At 36.3% G+C, this 21,569-nt stretch overlaps 1 protein-coding gene across 4 annotated transcripts in view; it reads left to right on the forward strand.

Annotated features, from left to right (window-relative positions):
• Positions 1 to 21,569, forward strand: part of GDPD4 (glycerophosphodiester phosphodiesterase domain containing 4) — a 116,420-nt gene that overhangs the window by 49,282 nt on the left and 45,569 nt on the right. For all 4 annotated transcript variants that reach the window (XM_058545545.1, XM_058545544.1, XM_058545542.1 and 1 more), the window contains one exon: positions 3,601 to 3,757. In XM_058545545.1, the coding sequence (XP_058401528.1) occupies positions 3,601 to 3,757 (157 nt within the window). The remainder of the gene's footprint in view (positions 1 to 3,600; positions 3,758 to 21,569) is intronic.

Raw genomic sequence — 21,569 nt, forward strand, 5'->3', positions numbered from 1 at the left:
CTTCCTTTAGTTCTTTGAATATCTTTAGGATGATTTGTCTAGTATATATGCCATCAGCTCTTTTTCAGGGACAGTTTCTGTTGATTTATTGTTTTCCTTTGAATGGGCCATACTCTCCTGTTTCTTTGTACGCCTTGTGGGTTTTTTTTTGTTGAAAACTGGACATTTGTGTTGTAGACTGAAATAGAGAGTCTGGGTAAAGGTTAATTAAAGGAGTTTATTCGATAATCAGAGTGAAGAATTTGAATCCCAGGAAACAGTCCAACAGAGTATTTCTGAGGAACTGCTCTGAGGTCTACAGATCTGAGTATAGTTTATATACTTTTTTTTTTTTTAACATAGCAGTGTATGTGCAGAAAAGGGCTTACACTTCTAATATCCATATACTTCAAAAATAACATAAACAAGAACTTTTTGGTTATTCATCACACAGGGCTTGGAGTGTTGGTATTACCTATGTGTGAAGGGAGGCAAGGACCAGGGTCTCTACCTCAATCTCTAAGAAATGTGGCTGGGAAATGTGGGAGTGAGGTACTCTTTATCTTTTCTTGTTGTGGATCTATCCAGCTGGTGTCTTCAGTCATGAAGTATGCGGTTGCAAAGTCATCCTAACACAGGCTTAAGATAGCCTGCGTGGCTGCTTCACAGTACAGCATAGATTTTTATTGTACTCACTTTAAGCCTTTGGAGTTTGCTTGCTAGATTCACCTGTTAGACCCAGGAGAGGGGTCCTGGTTTCATTCACAGCATCTAATAATATGGTAACCCTGGAAATCAGATTCTCCCCCTACCCCAGGGTTTGCTGTTTTTTGTTGTTGTTGTTGTTGTAGGATATCTCTGTGCCATGAGTCAGCCTGAGGTGTAAACTTAAGGTCTTCTCAGGTTTTTATGATCCTTTTCTTGGGCATGCACAGTCATTTTCTAATTTTCCCTGTATATGAATCTGTTTTTAATGTGCTAGTCTTTAATGTCGGACTTCCAAAAGGGGAAAAGGAGAAAAATGAAGGGGGTAAAAAAGGGTTATGGCCCTTTAAATCCCCTGGAAGTCACTTTGGCCAGAGAGGGAGGGCTTTGCAACAATGGGAGAGGTGCAACAACAATAGTTGCTCACCTCTCTGCTTTTCTTTGACAAGAAGCAGCAATCAGTGCACAAAGCCCTATATTTGGAGTACAGTGTCCTTTTTGCCACCCTACCTCTCACCAGCTGCTGTACAAGCTACTCCAGGAACCTGTGAACAGTTGCTTGCCATGTGGCTGGGGGTGGGGGATGGGGTAGTGTTACTGTGCTGAGAGCTGAAATTGACCAAAATTAACCCCAATTTATGTCCAAGTCTTCACCTGGAAGTTGCAAGCCTTTAATATACTCCAGAGTTCCAAAACAGTTACATCAGACAGAGCCTGCCAGTGCGGTTGTTTGCTGTCTAGGTGGGGAGACAGATTCTGGTATTTCCTACTCTGCCATCTTCCCCAAATCTTCTCTTCTTCCTTTCATTTATGAAGAATTTTAAGTTGACTGTTGTTTTCCTTCACCACTTAAGATATGTCGTTTCATTGTTTTCTGTCAGATTTTTTTTTTTTTGATGAGAATTCTGCTGTATGCTTATCTTTATTTCTCTCTAAATATGTCTTTTTTTCCCCTCTGGCTACTTTTACAGTTTTCTTTTCCTCCTCAGTTTTTCACCAATTTGGTTATAATAATCCTAAATGTGGAATGTGTGCATGTGGTTGTATACTCTTATATCTATCTTTCTCGGTATTCATTAAGATTCTTAGATCTGTTGATGCATAATTTTCATGAAATTTTGAAGATTTTTTTACTTTTATTTCATCAGATTTTAGTCTATTCCCCCTCTTTTTAGGACTCCAGTCACACATATAAAATACTTCTTGATATTGTCTCACATGTCATTTGGATAATCCAGATTCAATCGCTACATCCTCAAATGCACTGATCTTTACATAATCAGTAGTATCTAATCTGCTGTTTTTTTATCCAGTGAAAATTTTATTTCAGTTATTATATTTTTTCCACTCTATAATTTCCATTTGTTTCTTTTTTATATCTTACAGTTATGTCTTCATTATGCTTATGTTTTCCTTTACATCTCTTATATACATCATCTATATTTTTCTTTCACATGGTTTAATACCCTTGTTTACTAATTATATCATGTCTTTCATTTTTGAGTTTGTCCTTATTGAGTAATTTCTCCCAATTATGGTTACATTTTCCTGCTTCTTTACATGTCTGGTAAATTTTGGTTACATGCTGGACATTGTGATTTTACCGTGCTGGGTGGTATATTTTGTTGTATTCCTTTAAAGAATTTTGGACTTTCTCTAGCAGGCAATTAAGTTACTTGCAGATTAGTTTGATCCTTTGGAGGATTGTTTTTAAGTTCTTTTATGGAGGCTCTAAAGTCACTCTAGTTCTAAATTATCCTCATTTCTAAGGCATAGCCCTCTGGAGTCTCTAAACAATGTCCATGTAATGATTGAGGTCTCTCCACTCTCCATGGATGGAACTTGAATGATTCACACTCCTCTGTGAGCTCTGCAAATTGTTTGTCTTAGAACTTTCTGGTAATTTTTCTTTTCTTGAAAGTTGTTCTTGGCAAGCTTTATAGAGTTTTCTCTGCACATTGTACAGATTGATATTTAGCCATACACTCAAGGGACCTCTGTACTTATTTTTCTGGAACTCTTTTTTTTTTCCCCCTGCATAGCTCCATCCTCTATGGGACTCAAGCCCACAAATTTTAGCTGTCTTGACCTCTCCTTAATCTCCTCTCTGTCTCTTCATTTCAGCACAATAGCTGAGTTCCTTTTAGGTTACCCAGCCCCCTGCCACAGTCTAGTATTCACCTGCAAGAAGGAAGCTGTGGTAATGGTAGAGCTTATTTCATTTGTTTGCCTTTTCTCAGAGATCATCATACTGTGCTTCCTGTTATCCATTGGCTGAAAAAAATTATCTCATTTTGTCCAGTTTTCTAGTTATTTATGGGCAGGAGGCTAAGTCTCCCTCATGGCCATTAGAGAGTTCTCCTCATAGGTATTTTAATGAGAAAGGAAGTGAGATTTTTATAAAAGCAGAGCTTCTTCAAGGCAAACAGCAGATAACAGATCCAGGAACTTTTCTAATGAGACCATCTGAGTGAAGGGTCTAGGACCAGAAATACTCACAGCGGGTGCCTAGCTGGGAAATGGGTCAGAAAAACACGGAAAGATTGTGTGAATGCCTGCTTAGTATGGTTCTGGGGACCTCAGGGCCTTGCCCCATCCTCACCCCACTCATCTTACTCTCAGGTCACTGCTGTACCTATTGTTTTCTTGATGTCAGAAAGCCCCTGGATAGGGAGGCTACTCTTTCACCATCACTATTATGATTATTATATATCACAAAAGATTGGTCCCTAGAGCAGAAAAATATTAGCATCAAAGTGTAAATGACTGCTACTTAGTCCTTTGCTGAGATTTGGGAGGGAGTAGGGAGCCTTAGTAAGACTTGTGACTTTGATGGGCTTTCTGAGAACCCTATCTGCCAAGGGGACTGAGTTCAGCCTATCTACCCCTTTCCCTCTTGTCCCCCTCTGCTTGCAGTTATGATGAGGTGCCTTTTCTCATGCATGACCATGACCTGAGAAGAACAACCAATATTCGGAAAGTCATGCCAAACGCCTCCTTCCAACACCCTTCTCATTTCACATGGGATTTCTTGTCGGCTCTGAATGCAGGCAGATGGTTTGTACAGCCAGAGGTAAGACACATTCCCCAGCTCAACAAACCTTCAATGAATCCCTCTTCTGTACAAGGTCATGTGCTAAACAGCTCCTGGAGATAAAGGCTTTAGATGAAGATAGGCACGCATACACACAATTTTGTTCCAGTTTTGTAACAAGACTATAACTTTGGCAGGAGGATTTTTCTAGTAATGCAGTCAGTGTAATTACTCTTTCTATATTCACTGGAAATTCTGAAGACAAACTTGCTCTTGTCATTTATTTCCTTTTTATCCAAGCATTTCATAAACTTTTACAGTGGGCCTCCCATGTATATAGCGTTTTCCTGGGCATTTGGGGTAACTTGCAATCATAGATGAGACAGACTAGGAAACATATTTATGCTTGATTCTTTCTTCTTACCATTCAACAAATATTTATTGAGTATCTATTGGATACTAGGCACATGGAATACAATGGTGAATAAACACACACCCAGCCCTAATGGAGTTCACAGGATAATGTAAGAAACAGGCAATTACAATACATTATGATAAGTGCTAAACTAGAGTTAATTTCAGGTTGCTCAGGAGCACACAAGACAGACAATTTCTGTCTCAGTCTGAGGGATGGGGATGGGGGATTCTGGAAGAAGGAGATGTATAGGCTGATAAAGGTGTGGTAAAATATAAAGCATGTGCTGTGTACAGTGTAATTTTGAGGCAAGAGTGACTGGTTCTACTTGAGAGAATTAGAGAATACTTCATGCAAATGTATCATTTGAGCTGAGGGAAGATCATTCCTAAGGGGAACCATGGGCAATGATGGTGGTGTGTTTCAGAGATTACAGTATACTGGAGCAAGAGGGGATATGGTGTGTGTGTGTGCACATGTGTAAAAGAAAGAGAGGAAGGGAAGGATGGAGAGAAGGAGAGAGGGGAGGAGTAGGGAGGAGATGGAAGATAGATTAGGAGAAGAATTGGGGAAAACATGTTGAGAGGAGATTATAGCAATGCTAAATAACAAGTTAGAGAGTTTAGAATTACCCTGGGTATTTTAAAGTGGGTAAAATCAAAGGTCAGATTTGCATTTGATAGAAGTCAAGCCTGCCTTCTCAAGATAGATTAAACAAAACAACTTACATTTTCCAGCGTATCATATGTCTAGGAGAAATCCATGTGACCTAGGTTTTACCAATCAGACATACTCATTTGAGACTTTGATTTTGAAAATAAACATCTGAGCAGGGCAGAAAGCAGGCATCTGTACTGCTGGCACCTGTGGCAGCAAAGATAGCGTGGTGTAGGGGTCAGCTGTGTAATAGCTCTCTTATCGGGTAATTGTGTAATTAGGAACATCTTAAGGTGTTTTTGATTATGTACTAAGGGTAAAATGGAATTTTATTTGTATTTGATGTTAATCCTGAGGACATATTTGATCCTTTTTCATGTAAAAGTAGTGAAAAGTAAAGAATTATAAAAGGATGCACTTATCCACCACAGATGCATTCTATTAACTAGTGTTAATATAAGGGATAGCTGAAAGTAGATTTGTAATTACTGTGTCTCCTCAGAATACTTTTTTCCTAGGAGTACATAGCCTATAAATGCTGTTTCCATATGTGAAAATAATGAGATCACTCTGATATTCCAGGTTTCTTTGTGTATGTAGGCTCTGTATATAGGTCCCATCATACATGCGTAAATGGACACATACAAGTTAGAGAGGCTCCGGTAGAATGTATATATTGGATTAGTTAGGCATAATGTTTGGCAAATGTGTGTTCCAGATGAAAAAGCTGTTATATCTGTTGCATAATGTATGGCTTGTAAAAGTCTTACTTATTGTAAGTGGTAGGGTTGGATATGTTATTGCAATAAATTTTGGTGGATATTTTTTAGGATTAATAGTTTGATTTTAGCATATTTAGGTGGTGCTTGCAGTGTTTAGTTATACTATTACTATGGCTACTGAGGAGTATCCTGAAACCTGAGGTTCAGATATGGTTGTCTAGGGGGCTTTATTTTTAGGTTTGATTGTGGAGCTTTCATTGCTTGCATGCTGTGTGGTCAGAGGTGTTTGAAGTGGTGTTGGCATGTGATTTAAAAGATTCGGATGTTTGGGTAATTTTTCATAGCAAAGAGATTGGTTTTGCTTGTGAAGATTATTCTGGTTGCTCTTCATTGGATTGTGGATTGATGATGGTGAGTTAATTATTATTTGTTAGTGTATTTATTATTCTTGAGATTACTTGTGAAAATTAAGTGGTTAATCTGATTGATTATGAAATAAAAATAGATACAGAAGTTCTGGGAGTTGTTCCTGGAAGCTCAGCTGAGTTCCTGTTTCTCCAGCAAAACGAACATTTCTATGGAGCTTTCTTAAATACTTTTGTGAAAGTATAATTCTCAAAATGACAAAAATATAATTCTTATGCATATACATAGTGAGCATGAGTACAAGTTTTATTTAGCATGTTAATGAGGGAACAAGCAGGATGACAAAACCTGCTCCAAAAACGAGAAATGACATGCATATAGTCAGTGCAACAAAGAAAGGCTGAAGTTAGTTAGATATAAACCTAGTGCATTAACTTGGTTAATATACTCTGTGACAGTAAAGCCATATCTTTAGAGTTATCTGCTCTATCAAAGATCGCTTGCATCTCAGGGCCAGCCTGGTGGCATAATGGTTAAGTTCGCATGCTCCACTTCCACGGCCCAGGGTTCGTGGGTTCGGAACCCCAGGCACGGAAGCTTATCAAGCCCTGCTGTGGCAGGCGTCCCACATATAAAGTAGAGGAAGATGGGCACGGATGTTAGCCCAGGGCCAGTCTTTGTCAGCAAAAAGAGGAGGATTGGCAACAGATGTTAGCTCAGGGCTAATCTTCCTCACACACACAAAAACATCACTTGCTTCTCTACTGGACAAAAATCATTTCTACTTTTATCAGTTTTCTGCAGGTTAACATCTAACTTTACATAGTCTGGTCCTAATCAATAGTAAATAGTAATTCAAACAAAGGTATATTCCCCTAAGAGTCGGATGACCCTTAGGTGGGCTTGTTAAAGAATGCACTACCATGATATTACAGAGTCCAGAAATCTACTTTTTGCCTTATTTCTAAGTTTTGAATAATTTAATAGGCTCCTCTTGTGATCATAAATAACTTCTATAGATTATTTAGAGGCTGATCTCATTGTGATTTTGTGTTATTTGGCTTTATTAATTTACATAGGTGCAGTAAGAGAGTCAATTAGCACACTTAAGGTTCCTTGTATAATCAGCAAATACAGAGCCAGATCATGTCATATGACAGTGTTAAACCACTTCTAAGGCCATTAAGTTAGGTTCTGTAGGAATCTAGAATTTCATTTTAATAATCCCTATCATTCCAGAGCTCTTTTTATCATTATTATTTACAAAACAAGAAATTCGTTTTCGCCAGGTTTTACCTGTATACCTACAAATGTGGGCAAATTCATCTCTCCTTTTCCTGCAAGACAGTGACCTTTCTTAATACCTGTAATGCTGGGACAATGTACAACAACAGATACCAGACAATTTGCATAGGAGGGCTTATAGGTATTGGTTCCAAATATCAGTTATATCTGTGTCCTTAATGGGGACTAGGGGCTTGTCGTATCTGATTGAATGGAATGTATTCTCAAATATGATCCTCCGGATATGGCCGCCGTTGTGCAATTTGTCCAATTATATCCTAGTGAAAAGGAGGACAGATTTTTATTCAACATATGCAAATGACTTCATTGTTATGAAAAGTTGAGACTCAGTAAAAAGTGTTTGTACCTGAATTCTGAGGGGTTGATGAGAATAAGATACTAAATAACAAAGAATGTTTTGCACAAACATAAGTGTTAAAGTCAAAAGAAAATGGGTTTTCTCATATGCTCATCAGATAATAGAATGTTAAAAATAGTACCAACAAAATTCCAAAATGAATAAACGTGATTAGATTGCCCTCATCAGTTCATTCAATCTGGCATAGTTAATGTCCTGCTATATCTTCTGTTATCAGTGTGCTTTCACAAAGTTACCTGCTCCTAGTCTAAAATTTAATCTTGGAAAATCCTGACTCAGTCCCCTACAGACAAATTGGTATCTACCTGAGATGGCAATGTTAGCTTACACCGGGAAGCCTGTTTCTGTGAGTTTATTCCTTGCAGTATCAATAGATAAGAGGATCTGTTAAAGTCATTTCAACCAAGGTTTTGAGTCTATTCTTTCCAATTTCTGATCTGTATCTTATAGAAGAGACCTTTAGACAAGCATGGGAATAAAGCAGAAACCACATGATGATAATAAAACTGAATTTGTCTGGTTAATTTATTAGAGTAAACAGCAATATCAGAAAGGAGGAGAATAAAATACTCTATTAATAGAGTATAATGCATAACTATTTTTAAAATATTTGGTCTTTTTCCCTTGAGGGTAAAACATATTATAGGCATTGAGAACATGAACAGATCTCCTGGTACTTCCAATCCATTCTTTAATGCTTTAAAAGTTGTCAAACTCTGAAGCATATTTATATTATTGTTTTACCTGTACAGTATTAATTGGGAAGGTAGAAGTTCTCTTTTTATATTTTACAGCTCCTGCTATAATGAGAACTTAATAAACCAGCAGTTTTTATAATAATGTTCAGCTATATATGAAGCATGGACATTTCTACTTCTGGCCGTGACAATTTACAAGTACTGGACTTGTCCTCCTGTATAAACAACTAGAAAACTAGACAAAATATGTGAAACAACTGTTCTCAGATATTGGACAACAGGCAGTGCAGAGCTGTGATCCATGAGAGAAGGGAGTAAATTAGGAGAGCGTATGATTGCCCTCATGTTCTGCCTGGAGGCACTTTCCAGCTATCACACATCAGGAGGAACCTAAGCAAAGCACGGCTGTCTTGTGGAATTGGGGAGAGAGAGACTGGATTTCAGGGAGGCCCAAGTGGCTGGAATTTTCAGGGAAGAGTATGAAAAGGGAGAGAGCTCTCCAGAGAAAGGACTCCAGAAATCTACGTAGGAGTCTGCTTGAGTATTTTGCTGGCATCTAAGCTGCACACAAATAGAATGAAGCTCCACAAGACTGGGCAAAGTACAAATAGGGAGCTTTTAGCTGAACTATTCTAAGAGCTCACATGAGTCTAGAAGATACTCAGGTTCTAACTAGCCAGATTAGAGAGATTTTGTTGGACATCTGTGGCCTTCAGTAAAAACCCCAGAAAGGTCACACCTCAGTAATAGGGTTAAACTAGCCCTAGATTAAAAGCTATTTTAGACCTGCTCTAAAAAATACCAAATTGATTTGCTAGGAACCTAAATGCCTGCCAAAAAACCCCATCATTTTACTTTAAAGGAGACAACAGTATCAAGACCTCTAACAATGTAAAAGTCACAATGTCCAACATCCAATAATAAAATTACTAGGCATACAAGAAGAAGGAAAATGTGGCTTAAAACCAAGAGAAAAACTACTCATTAAAAAAAGATCTAGAAGAGACAGAGCTAATAGAATTAATGGAAAGGGACTTTTCAAAAGCTGTTACAAATGTATCAAGGACTCAAAGGAAAATAAGAACATAATGAGAGCTATGTAAGATATAAAAAGAACCAAATAGAATTTCTAGAACTGAAAATCTACAATATCTGGAATTAAAAATTCATAGGATTTTCTTGAAGGATATCTGTCTACAGTTTTCTTTTCTGGTAATGTCATTATTTGGTTTTGATATAGTAATGCTGACCTTATAAAATGAATTGAAAATGTTCTGTCCTCTTCTGTTTCCTGGAAGAGATTGTATAGAACTGGTATTATTTCTTCCTATGTATTTGGTAGAATACAATAGTGAACACACCTGGGCCTAGAGTTTTTATTGTTGGAAAGGTTTTACTTATAAATTAAATTTCATTAATAGATACAGGGCATTCAGGTTATCTCTTTTTTCTTGAGTGATTGTTGATAGTTTGTGTCTTTTGAGGAATTAGTTTATGTCATCTAAGTTGTCGAACTTATGGACATAGAGTTGTTCATAATGTTTTTTATTATCCTTTTAATGACTGTGGGATCAGTGGTTATATTCCCTCTTTCATTCCTGATTTTCATAATTTGTAGTTCTCTCCCCTCCCCTGTTTCTGTTAAGCTGGCTAGAGATACGTCAATTTTTTGCTCTTGTCAGAGAAAGAATATTTGGTTTCATTGATTTCTTTATTTTTCTGTTATTAATTTCTGCTCAAATACTTGTTTTTTTCTTTTGTTTGCTTTGGTTTTGATTTTATCTTTTGTTTCTGGTTTGCTAAAGTGGAAACTTAGGTTATTGATTTTAGATTTTTTCTTTCTATTATGAGCATTTAATACTATACGTTTACCTCTGAGCACTGCTTCAACTGTGTGTTACCTTTTAATTTTTATTTAGTTCAAAACATTTTTAAATTTCTCTTGAGTCTTCTTCCTTGACCCATGGGTTATTTAGAAATGATCCATAAAAAATGATAGATTACACTTACCAAAATTAAAACTTCGATCTGCAAAAGACACTGTTAAGAGAGTGAATGACGATCTACAGGCTGGAAGGAAATATTTGTAAATCACACGTCCAATAAAAGATTTGCATCCAAAATATATAAACAACTCTTGAAATTCAACAATAAAAAAAACAAGCCAACATTAAAAGTGGTAAAAATCGCTTCTCGGCCTTTTGGCTAAGATCAAGTGTAAAAGTGGCAAAAGATCTGAACACTTCACCAAATAAGATATATAAATAGCAAATAAGCGTATGAACAGATTTTCAACATCATTGGTCATTAGGGAAATGCAAGTTAAAACCACAGTGTAATAACCCTACTCATCCATTAGAATGGCTAAAATCAAAGAAACTGGCAATAGCAAATGCTGACATATCCCTCAGGAATGAAGGTGAAATCAAGGCCTTCTCAGATGAAGAGAAAATTAGAGAATTCGTTGCCAGAAGACTTGCTCTAAAAGAAATGCTAAAGAAAATATCAGAAGGCAACTTGGAACTTTAAGATTGAAGAAATGGCAACAGATATGGTAAATATGTTGAATAGGTGAATAGGATAGACTAGTTCTCTTTTAATCTTTAAAAAATACATGTGACTGTTAAAAGTGAAAATTATGACATTTTCTTATAAGGTTTTCAAGTATGTAGATGTAATATATAGAACTACTATAACATAATCAGGGGAGGGAGAAGGTAAAGGGACCTATATAGTTGTAAGAATTCTACATATTACTTGAAGTATTAAAATACTGACTCTAAATAGACTGTGAAAGGTTAGTGTAGGAAGATATTTTGTAATCTTTAAAGCAACCACTAAAAATAGTACAAAGAGATATAGCCAAATTATAGTTATATATGTAGTTTATATATATATAAATGGCAAGTTAAAATGGAATACTAAAAGAAATTCAAATAATCCAAAAGAAGGCAAGAAAGGAGAACAAAGGAACACAAATAGAAGGGACAAGCAGAAAAAACTCATAAATTGAAATACCTAAATAGTTGAGCCCGCTGGTGGCGCAGCGGTTAAGTTCACACACTCTGCTTTGGCGGCCCAGGGTTCGCAGGTTCAGATCCCGGGCGTGCACTGAGGTACCGCTTGTCAAGCCATGCTGTGTTGGCATCCCATATATAAAGTAGAGGAAGATGGGCACGGATGTTAGCCCAGGGCCAATCTTCCTTGACAAAAAGAGGAAGATTGGCAGGGGATGTTAGCTCAGGGCTGATCTTCCTCACAAAAAAGAAAAAAGAAAAAAAAAAGTAAATAGTTGAATCAAACTAATTAAAAACAGAGATAATCAGGTTGGATAAAAAAAAAAAGACTCCTTGCTGTCTACAAGAAGCCCATTTCAACTATAACCACTATATTATTTTAATCTGTTTTATAGCTTAAAAGTAAAATAATGCAAAAAGATATGCCATACAAACACTAATCAAATTAAATCTGGAGTGGCTATATTAATGTCAAGCAAAGTAAACCAGAACAAGGAAAATTATTAGTGATAGAGGAGGGACATTACGTGATAATAAATGGGTCAATTCATCAGGAACACATAACAGTCCTAAATGTGTATGTACTGAACAATATAACTTCAAATTATATGAAGCAAATCTGATAGAACCTTAAAGGAGAAGTAGAAGAATCCACAATTAGACATTTCAACACTTTTTTTTTCAGAATTGACAGAACAAGTAGACAAAAAAATCAGCAAATATGTAGATGGACTATGTTCTGAGCCATGAAACAAATTTTGACAAATTTAAAAGAATAGAAATCATATCAAGTGTGTTCTCTGGCCAAAATGGAATTAAACTAGAAGTCATTAACAGAAAGATATCTGTAAAATTCCCAAACATTTTGTTATATTTCTTTTTCTTTTTTTTTAATTGGATAAATTTGACAGGTAACATTGTGTAAATTTAAGTGTACAGCGTGTTACTTTGATACATTTATATATTGTTGCTGTTGTAACAATATCACATTACATACTTACAGTACAATATTATTGTCTATATTCAGTATATTGTACATTAGATCTCTGTGGCTTATTTAGTACTCGTTACAGGTTTGTACCCTTAAACGCCATCAGTCTTATCCTCCCACCCCCTATCCCCTGGTAACCACCCTTTTACTCTCTCTCTCTTTTTTTTTTTTCCCACAGGCTTGACTTTTTTAGAGTCCACATATAAGTGATATCCTATAGTACTTGTCTTTCTCTATCTTATCTCACTTAGCATAAGGTGCTCAAGTTCCATCCATGTTGTTGCAAATGGCAGGATATCCTCCTTTATCATGGCTGAATAACATTCTGTTGTGTATACGTACGACATCATTTTTATCCATTCATCCATTGATAGGCATTTGGGTTGTTTGCATATCTAGCTATTGTAAATAATGCTGTGATAAACATGGGAGTGCATATATCTTGTTGAACTCCTGTTTTCATTTCCTTTAGTTATATACCCAGCAGTGGAATTGCTGGATCATATGGTATATCTATTTTTAATTTCTTTGAGGAACCTCTATATTGCATCCCATAGTGGTTGGACTAATTTACATTCCCATCAGCAGTATATAAGGGTTTCCTTTTCACCACATCCTTGCCAGTATCTGTTGTCTCTTGTCTTCTTGATGATAGCCATTTTAACAGGTGTGAGGTGATAGCTCATTGTGGTTATTTGCATTTCCTGGATGATTAGTGATGTTGAGCATCTTCTCATGTGCCTATCGGCCATTTTGATGTCCTCTTTGGAAAAATATCTATTTAGTTCTTCTGCCCATTTTTTAATCGGGTTGTGTGGGTTTTTTTGTTGTTGTTGTTATTAAGTTGTGTAAGTTCTTTATATATTTTGGATATTAACCCCTTATTTGATAGATGGTTTGCAAAAATTTTGTCCCATTCTGTTGACTGTCTTTTCATTTTGTTAATTGTTTCTTTGCTGTGCAGAACCTTTTGAGTTTGATGTCATCCCATTTCTTGATTTTTGCTTTTGTTGTTTGTGCTTTTGGTGTGTCATGTCCAAAGAATCATTGCCAAGGCCAATATTGATGAGTTTCTTCTAGGAGTTTTATGGTGTCAGGTCTTATGTTTAAGTCTTTGATCCATTTTGAGTTAATTTTTGTGAGCAGTGTGAGATAGGGGTCCAATTTCATTGTTCTGCACGTTTTTCTCCAGTTCTCCCAGCACCATTTGTTGAAGAGACTTTCCCCATTGGGTGTTCTTTCCCCATTGGGTGTTCTTGTGGGTGGGGGAGTCCTTTCCCCATTGGGTGTTCTTGGCTTTGTTGAATATTAGTTGACTGTATATGCCGGGATTTAATTCTGGGCTCTCTTTTCTGTTCTTTTGGTCTATGTGCCTATTTTTGTGTCAGTACCATACAGTTTTTATTATTATGGCTTTGCAGTATAGTTTGAAATCAGGAAGTATGATACCTCTGGCTTTGTTCTTTATTCTCAAGATTGCTTTGGCTACTCAGGGTCTTTTGTGGTTCCACACAAATTTTAGGATTTTTCCTTCTGTTTCTGTGAAGAATGCTTTTAGTATTTTGATGGGAATTGCATTGAATCTGTAGATGGCTTTGGGTAGTATGGCCATTTTAACAATATTAATTCTTCCCATTGGTCAACATAGGATGTCTTTCCATTTGTTTGTCTTCCATTTCTTTCAGCAAAATCTTATAGTTTTCATTGTACCGATCTTTCACTTCCTTGGTTAAATTTATTCCTAATTATTTTATTGTTTTTGATGCTATTGTGAATGAGATAGTTTTCTTTATTTCTTTTTCTAATGCTTCATCATTAGTGTAAGGGAATGCAACTGATTTCAATATGTTGATTTTGTATACTGCCAGTTTACTGAAATCATTGATTAATTCCAATGTGGTTGACTCTTTGGGATTTCCTATGTATAAGATCATATCAGCAAATAGCAACAATTTTATTTCTTTCCTATTTGGATGCCTTTTATTTCTTTGTGTTGCCTAATTGCTCTAGCTAGGACTTCCAGTACTATATTGAGTGGTGAGAGGGGGCATCCTTGTCTTCTTCCTGATCTTAGAGGAAACACTTTCAGTTTTTCTCCATTGAGTATAATGTTAGCTGTGGGTTTGTCATATATGGCCTTTATTATGTTGAGGTATATTCCTTCTATATCTAATCTGTTAAGGGTTTTTAATCATGAAAGATGTTGTATTTTGTCACATGCTTTTTCTACATCTTTTGAGATGATCATGTGATTTTTATATCTAATCTGTTAAGGGTTTTTAATCATGAAAGATGTTGTATTTTGTCACATGCTTTTTCTACATCTTTTGAGATGATCGTGTGATTTTTATCTTTCATTTTATAGACATGATAAATTACTTTTATTGATTTGCATGTGTTGAACCATCCTTGCATCCCAGGAATAAATCCCACTTCATCATGGTGTATACTCCTTTTAATGTGTTCTTGAATTAGATTTGCTATTATTTTGTTGAGAATTTTTACATCTATATTCATCAGGGATATTGGTTTTCTTTTCTTGTGGTATCCTTATCTGGTTTTGGTACCAAGGTAATGCTGGCTTCATAGAATGAGTTTGGAAGTGTTCCCTCTTCCTCAATATTTTGGAAGTTTGAGGAGGATTGGTGTTAATTCTTCTTTAAATGTTTGGTAGAATTCACCAGTGAAGCTCTCTGGTCCTGGAGTTTTCTGTGTTGGGAGGTTTTTTTGTTTTTTTTTTTGGAAGATTAGCCCTGAGCTAACATCTGTTGCCAATCCTCCTCTTTTTTGCTGAGGAAGATTGGCCCTGGGCTAGCATCCATGCCCATCTTCCTCTACTTTATATGGGATGCCGCCACAGCATGGCCTGATAAGTGATGCATAGGTCTGTGCCTGGGATCTGAAGCCATGAACCCCGGGCCACCAAAGTGGAATGTGCAAACTTAACTGCTATGCCACCGGGCCGGTCCCTCTGTGTTGGGATTTTTTTGATTACTGACTCAATCTCTTGACTTGGTATTGGTCTATTCAGATTTTCTGTTTCTTCCTGATTCAGTCTTTGTAGGTTGTGTGTTTCTAGATTTGTATCCATTTCTTCTATATTATATAATTTGTAGGCATATAATTGTTTATATTTGTCTCTTTTGATTCTTTGTATTTCTGTAGTATCAATGGTAATGTCTCCTCTTTCATTTCTAATTTTATTTATTTGAGTCTTCTCTCTTTTTCTTAGTTAGTCTAGCTAAGGGTTTATCTTTTCAAAGAATCAGCTTTTAGTTTTGTTGATCCTTTCTGTTGTTTTTCGGGTCTCTATTTCATTTATTTCTGCTCTGATTTTTATTTCCTTCCTTCTGCTAACATTGGGCTTAATTTGTTCCTTTTTTTCTAGTTCCTTGAGGTGTAAAGTTAGGTTGTTTATTTGAGATCTTTCTAATTTCTTAATATATGCATTTATTGCTATAAACTTTCTTCTCAGAACTGCTTTTGCTGTATCCCACAAAATTTGATGTTCTATTTTCATTTTCATTTGTTTTGAGAAAAAATTTTTCCCTTTTGATTTCTTCTTTGACCCATTGGTTGTTCAGAAGTGTGTTATTTAGTTTCCACATATTTGTAGATTAACTCACTTTCCTCTTATTGTTGATTTCTGATTTCCTACCATTGTGATCAGAGAACACAGTTGGTATGATTTCAGTCTTCTTAAATTTGCCAAAATTTGTTTTGTGGCCTATCATATGATCCATCCTGGAGAATGTTCCATGTGCACTTCAGAAGAATGTGTAGTCTGCTGCTGTTGGATGAAATGTTCTGTACACGTCAAGTCCATTTGTTCTCAAGTGTGGTTCAATTCCAACGTTTCCTTGTTGATTTTCTTTCTGGATGATCTGTCCATTGTTGATAGTGGGGTATTGAAATCCCCTACTATTATTGTATTGTTGTCTATTTTCCTTTAAGATCTGTTAGTATTTGCTTAATATATTTTGCTGCTTGGGTGTTGGGAGCATATGTATTTATGATTGTTATATCTTCTTGGTGTACTGACCCCTTTATCATTATATACTGACTTTCTTTGTCTCTTGTTACCCTTTTTGGCTTGAAGTCTATCTTGTCTGATATAAGTATGGTTGTACCTGCTTTCTTTTGGTTAACGTTTGCTTGGAGTTTCATCTTCCACCCCTTCCCTTTGAGCCTATGTGTGTCTTTAGAGCTGAAATGAGTCTCCTGATGGCAGCATATAGTTGGGTCTTGTTTTTAAATCCACCCAGCCACTCTGTGCCTTTTGATTGGTGAGTTCAATCCATTTACATTTAGGGTGATTATTCATTTAGAGTGATATTCATTACTCAGTAAGGACTTATTATTGACATTTTATCTTTTGTTTTCTGCTTGTTTTTTAATCTCCATTGTCTCTTTTTCCTTGTATTTCTGTCTACCTTTTAAAATTGGTGGTTTTTCATGCTGGTTTACTCAGTTTCCCCTTTTTTTTTTTTTTTTTTTTTTTTTTTTTTTTTTTTTTTTTGTGAGGAGATCAGCCCTGAGCTAACATCCGCCAATCTTCCTCTTTTTTTTTGCTGAGGAAGACGGCCCTGGGCTAACATCTGTGCCCATCCTCCTCCACTTTATATGGGACACCGCCACAGCATGGCTTACCAAGCAGTGCGTCGGTGCGCGCCCGGGATCCGAACCAGCGAACCCCGGGCCACCGCAGCGGAGCGCGCGCACTTAACCGCTTGCGCCACCGGGCCGGCCCTCCCCTTTTTTTAATGTTTATTGTCTCTGCTCTAGATTTTTGTTTTGTGGTTACCATGAGGTTTGCATAAAATGTCTGATAGATAAAAATAGTCCTTTTTCTGCTGATAGCAACTTATCTTCATTTGCCTATACAGGTTTCATCCTTTTATTCCTTTTATATTTTTGCTGTTAGAAATTCTCTCTTTTTATGCTGTGAGTTTATTACCAAATTGTAGTAGCTATAGTTATTTTTAATGCTCTTTTCCTTTAACCTTTATGCTATAATTAAATGTTTAATATTGTATTCTAAAATAGAGTTACAGTCTTCTGATTCTGCCTATATATCAGCTTACTCAGAGTTTTGTGTACTTGTGTCTTTTCATTTCAGGTAGAAGAGCTCCTTTCAACATTTCTTGTAAGGCAGCTCTGGTGGTAGTCAACTCTCTTAGCTTTTATTTGTCTAGGAAAGCCTTTATTTCTCCTTAATATCTGAAGGATAACTTTGCTGGATAGAGTATTCTGGGCTGGCAGTTTTTATCTTTTATTAGTTTGAATATGTCATTCTACTGTCTCCTGGCCTGTAGAGTTTCTATTGAGAAATCTGCTGATAGTCTAAAGGAGTTCCTTGGTAGGTTACTTTTTTTTTCCCCTGGCTGCCTTTAAGATTCCATCTTTATCACTGACTTTTGACAGCTTCATTACAATGTGTCTTGGAGAAGGTCTTTCTGCATCAAGATAATAAGGTGATGTGTTAGCTTCGTGGACTCACATGTCCAGTTCTTCAGGTTTGGGAAGTTCTCAGCTATATTTCTTTAAATAAACTCTCTGCCCCCTTTTCTTTCTCTCCTTCTGGTATACCCATTATTCTTATTTTGGCTCTCCTAATGGAATCTGATAGCTCTCATAGGGTTTCTGCACTTTTCAAAAATCTTAGTTCTCTCTCCTTTTCCACCTGAACCATTTCTAGATTCCTATCTTCCAGCTCACTTATTCTCTCTTCTATCTGATCTGCTCTATTTCCAGTGCTTTCTAATGCATTCTTCATCTTATTTATTGAGTTCCTCAGCTCCAGAATTTCTGTTTGGTTCTTTTTTAGAATTGGAAAATTTCAAAATATTTTTAAAAACACATCTCTAAATAACCAATATATTAAAGAGGAAATCTCAAGGAAAATTAGATAAATTTTTGAACCGAATGAAAATAAAAATACAACATATTCAAATTGGTGGAATACAACTAAAGCAATGCTTAGATGAAAACCCTTGGGATTATCTGCTTATATTAGAAAAGAAGTGTCTCAAATCAATAAGAAAAAGAAGAGCAAATTAAATCTAAAGTAAGCAAAGAAAATAACAAAGAGCAGAAATCAATGAAATGGAAACAGAGAAATAGAAAACGTCAGTGAAACAAAAGCTTATTTTTTTTCTTTTTTGCTGAGGAAGATTAGCCCTAAGCTAACATCTGTGCCAATCTTCCTCTATTTTGTATGTGGGTCGCCGCCACAGCATGGCTGACAAGTGCTATAGGTCCATGCCTGGGATTCAAACCCACAAACAGGGGCTGCTGAAGCAGAGCATGCCAAACTCAACCACTATGCCATGGGGCTGGCCCCGAAAGCTTATTCTTTGAAGAGATCAACAATGCTGATAAACCTATAGCCAACTGACCAAGACACACAGAGAGAAGACACAAATTTCCAATATTAGGAATGAAAGAAGGTTCATCGATACAGACCCTCCAGACATTAAAAAGGATAATAATGAAATACCATGAACAGTGAAGCTGGCTCATATTGCCTTACAATAGCCAATTATTCAATTTCAGAACTTTTGGAACCAGTTGTTAAACCAGTTATGAAATTAGGTGTGGTTGTAGTATTTAGGCAATGAAAATTGGCAAACACTACAAAATCAGGTCTTTATATTCCTGGAGAGCCAGTTGAACATTTAGCAGCACACCATTGTCCATGAACAACTCTATGCTTATAAATCTGACAATTTAGATGAAATGAAACAATTCTCTGAAAGACACAAAGGACCAAAATTCACTGAAGAAGAAATACATAACCTAAATAGTCCTGTATCTATTTAAGAAATTTATAGTTTAAAAACTTCCACCAGAAAACTCCAGGTGCAGATATTTTCCCTGGTGAATTCTACCAAATGCACAAGGAAGAAATAATACCAATTCTACAAATCTCTTCCAGAAAATAGAAGAGGAGAGAATAATTCCCAATGCATTTTTATGAGGCCAGCGTTTCTCTGATAACAAATTCATAAAAAAGCATTTCAAGAAATCTTGAGACTTATATTCCTTGTGAATATAGATGCAAAAATCCTTGACAAAATATTAACAGACCGAATCCAGCAATATATAAAAAGAAGAATATATCATTATCAAAGGGGTTTTATCCTGAGAATGCAAGGCTGGTTCACAGTTGAAAATCAATAAATTTAACCATGTTAACATACACTAAGAAGAAAATCATATAATAATCTCAATACATGCAGAAAAATCATTTGACGAAACTCAGCTTCCATTTTTGATAAAAACTCTCAGAAAACTAAATATAGAAAGGAACTTCCTTAACTTGATAAAGGTATATTCTACAGTATATCTACAGCTAGCATGATCATACTTAGTGGTGAAAGACTGAACTCGTTCTCCATAAGACCTGGAACAAGGAAGGATGTCTCATTACTCCTATTCAACATCATGCTGTAAATCCTAGCTGGTACAATAAGGGAGGAAAAAGGCATACAGATTGGGAAGGAAGAAATAGAACTATTTCTGTTTGCAGAGGACCTGATTGTCTGTGTATCAAATCTCAAGGAATCTACAAAAAATATCCAAGAATGAATAGGTGAGTTTAGTAAGGACACAGGAAACAAGGTCAATATTTAAAGAAAAAGCAAAACCAAAAAACCTGAATCTAATCAGAGAAGACTTCTGGTTTCAGCTTCAACGTGTAAAGAGTTTGGAAATTGTCACTCACATCCTTAAAACAAGAAAACAATCAAACAAACTTAAAATCAATGACTTTTCTTAGATCCTTCAGAGAATTGAAGTCACAGGGCAAACCACCACTCTGAAATCTGGAGAGACAGGTAAGTACAGAGAATCATAGCTAAGATCAGCTTACCAGAAGCAGAAGCCGCTGGAGCCAGTAACTGGTAGGAACAGTTTACATAAGTGGTTATTTTGACTAATTGCTGGAGGCTGAGTGTGGCCTAGCTTGAGAATTAACCCCTGGGGGCCTAGTTTTATACAGGCCCCCACACTTTTGTGGGTTTTACCTCCAGGAATTCCATCAGATTCTTATAGTGAAGATCATGGAACAAAATCTCTCCTGTTTTGGGCAGGGGGAGGAGAAAAGTAACCCTTTTGAAATACATGCAGAATGTTCTCCATTACAAAGGCCTAGTCTCCAGGAGGAACCACGTTACCAGAACTTTATCTAACATGTGGGAAGGGCAGTTAGTCAACTTCAGCCCCCTTCAGCCTTCGTGTCTCATGTAAGGTTAGAGAAAAAAAAGACTAAAAAATGCTTCTGAAAGTCATAGCCCAAAAACTCAGACCCACTAAACAACTAAGATTTAATTAAAAGATTGTGGAATGCTTCCCTTCCTCAGTACCTTACCACTACATGCACAGGGCTTCAGTATAATAATAGTGGATTACAACTGAGAGAGCTGCAACACAGACACTGTTTGAGAAGGAGTTCTTCAGGAACCCAAAGACAATAGGAGAGGAAACAAAACAAACCAAGGAAACTGAATCCTCTGGTACCCATAGCTATAGCAAACATTAAACAGAGTCCAGGTCCTAGCCAGATTAATACAAAACCTCATCCTAAAAGCATAATTATCTTAGTTCCTATTACCCATTGACTTATGTCCAACTTCCGACAAAAAGTTTTATACGATATGCTAAAAGACAAGAAAAGAAACAGTTTGAAGAAACAAAGCAAGCATCAGAATCAGACTTGGATATAACACAGATTTGGGAATTACCATATAGAGAATTTAAAATAACTGTGAATAATATATAAAGGGCTCTAATGGAAAAAGTAGACAACATGCGAGAAAAGATAGGTAATGTAAGCAGAGAGATGGAAACTATAAGAATCAGGAGGAAAGGCTAGAAATCAAAAACATTCAACAGAAATGAAGAATGCCTTTGATGGGCTCATCACTAGACTGGACATGGATAAGGAAAGAATCAGTGATCTTGAAGATGTGTCACTAGAAACTTCCCAAACTGAAATGCAAAGAGAAAAATGAATGAAAAGAACAGGACAGAATAGCCAAATATTGTGGGACAATTACAAAAGGTGTAAAATGCTGGTAATAGGAATACCAACTGGAGAATAAAGAGGAAAAGGAACAGAAGAAATATTTGAAGTAATAATGGCTGAAAAATTTCCAAAATTAATGACAGATCCAGGAAGCTCAGAGAACACCAAGCAGGATAAATGCCAGAAATCTATACACATAGACAAACTGTAGAAAACCAAAGACAAAAATCTTGAAAGAAGCCAGGGGAGAATAAAAATCTTTACCTATAGAAGAGCAAAGGTAAGAATTACATC

Source organism: Diceros bicornis, chromosome 7 (assembly GCF_020826845.1).
Source record: "Diceros bicornis minor isolate mBicDic1 chromosome 7, mDicBic1.mat.cur, whole genome shotgun sequence".
Lineage (NCBI taxonomy): Eukaryota > Metazoa > Chordata > Mammalia > Perissodactyla > Rhinocerotidae > Diceros > Diceros bicornis.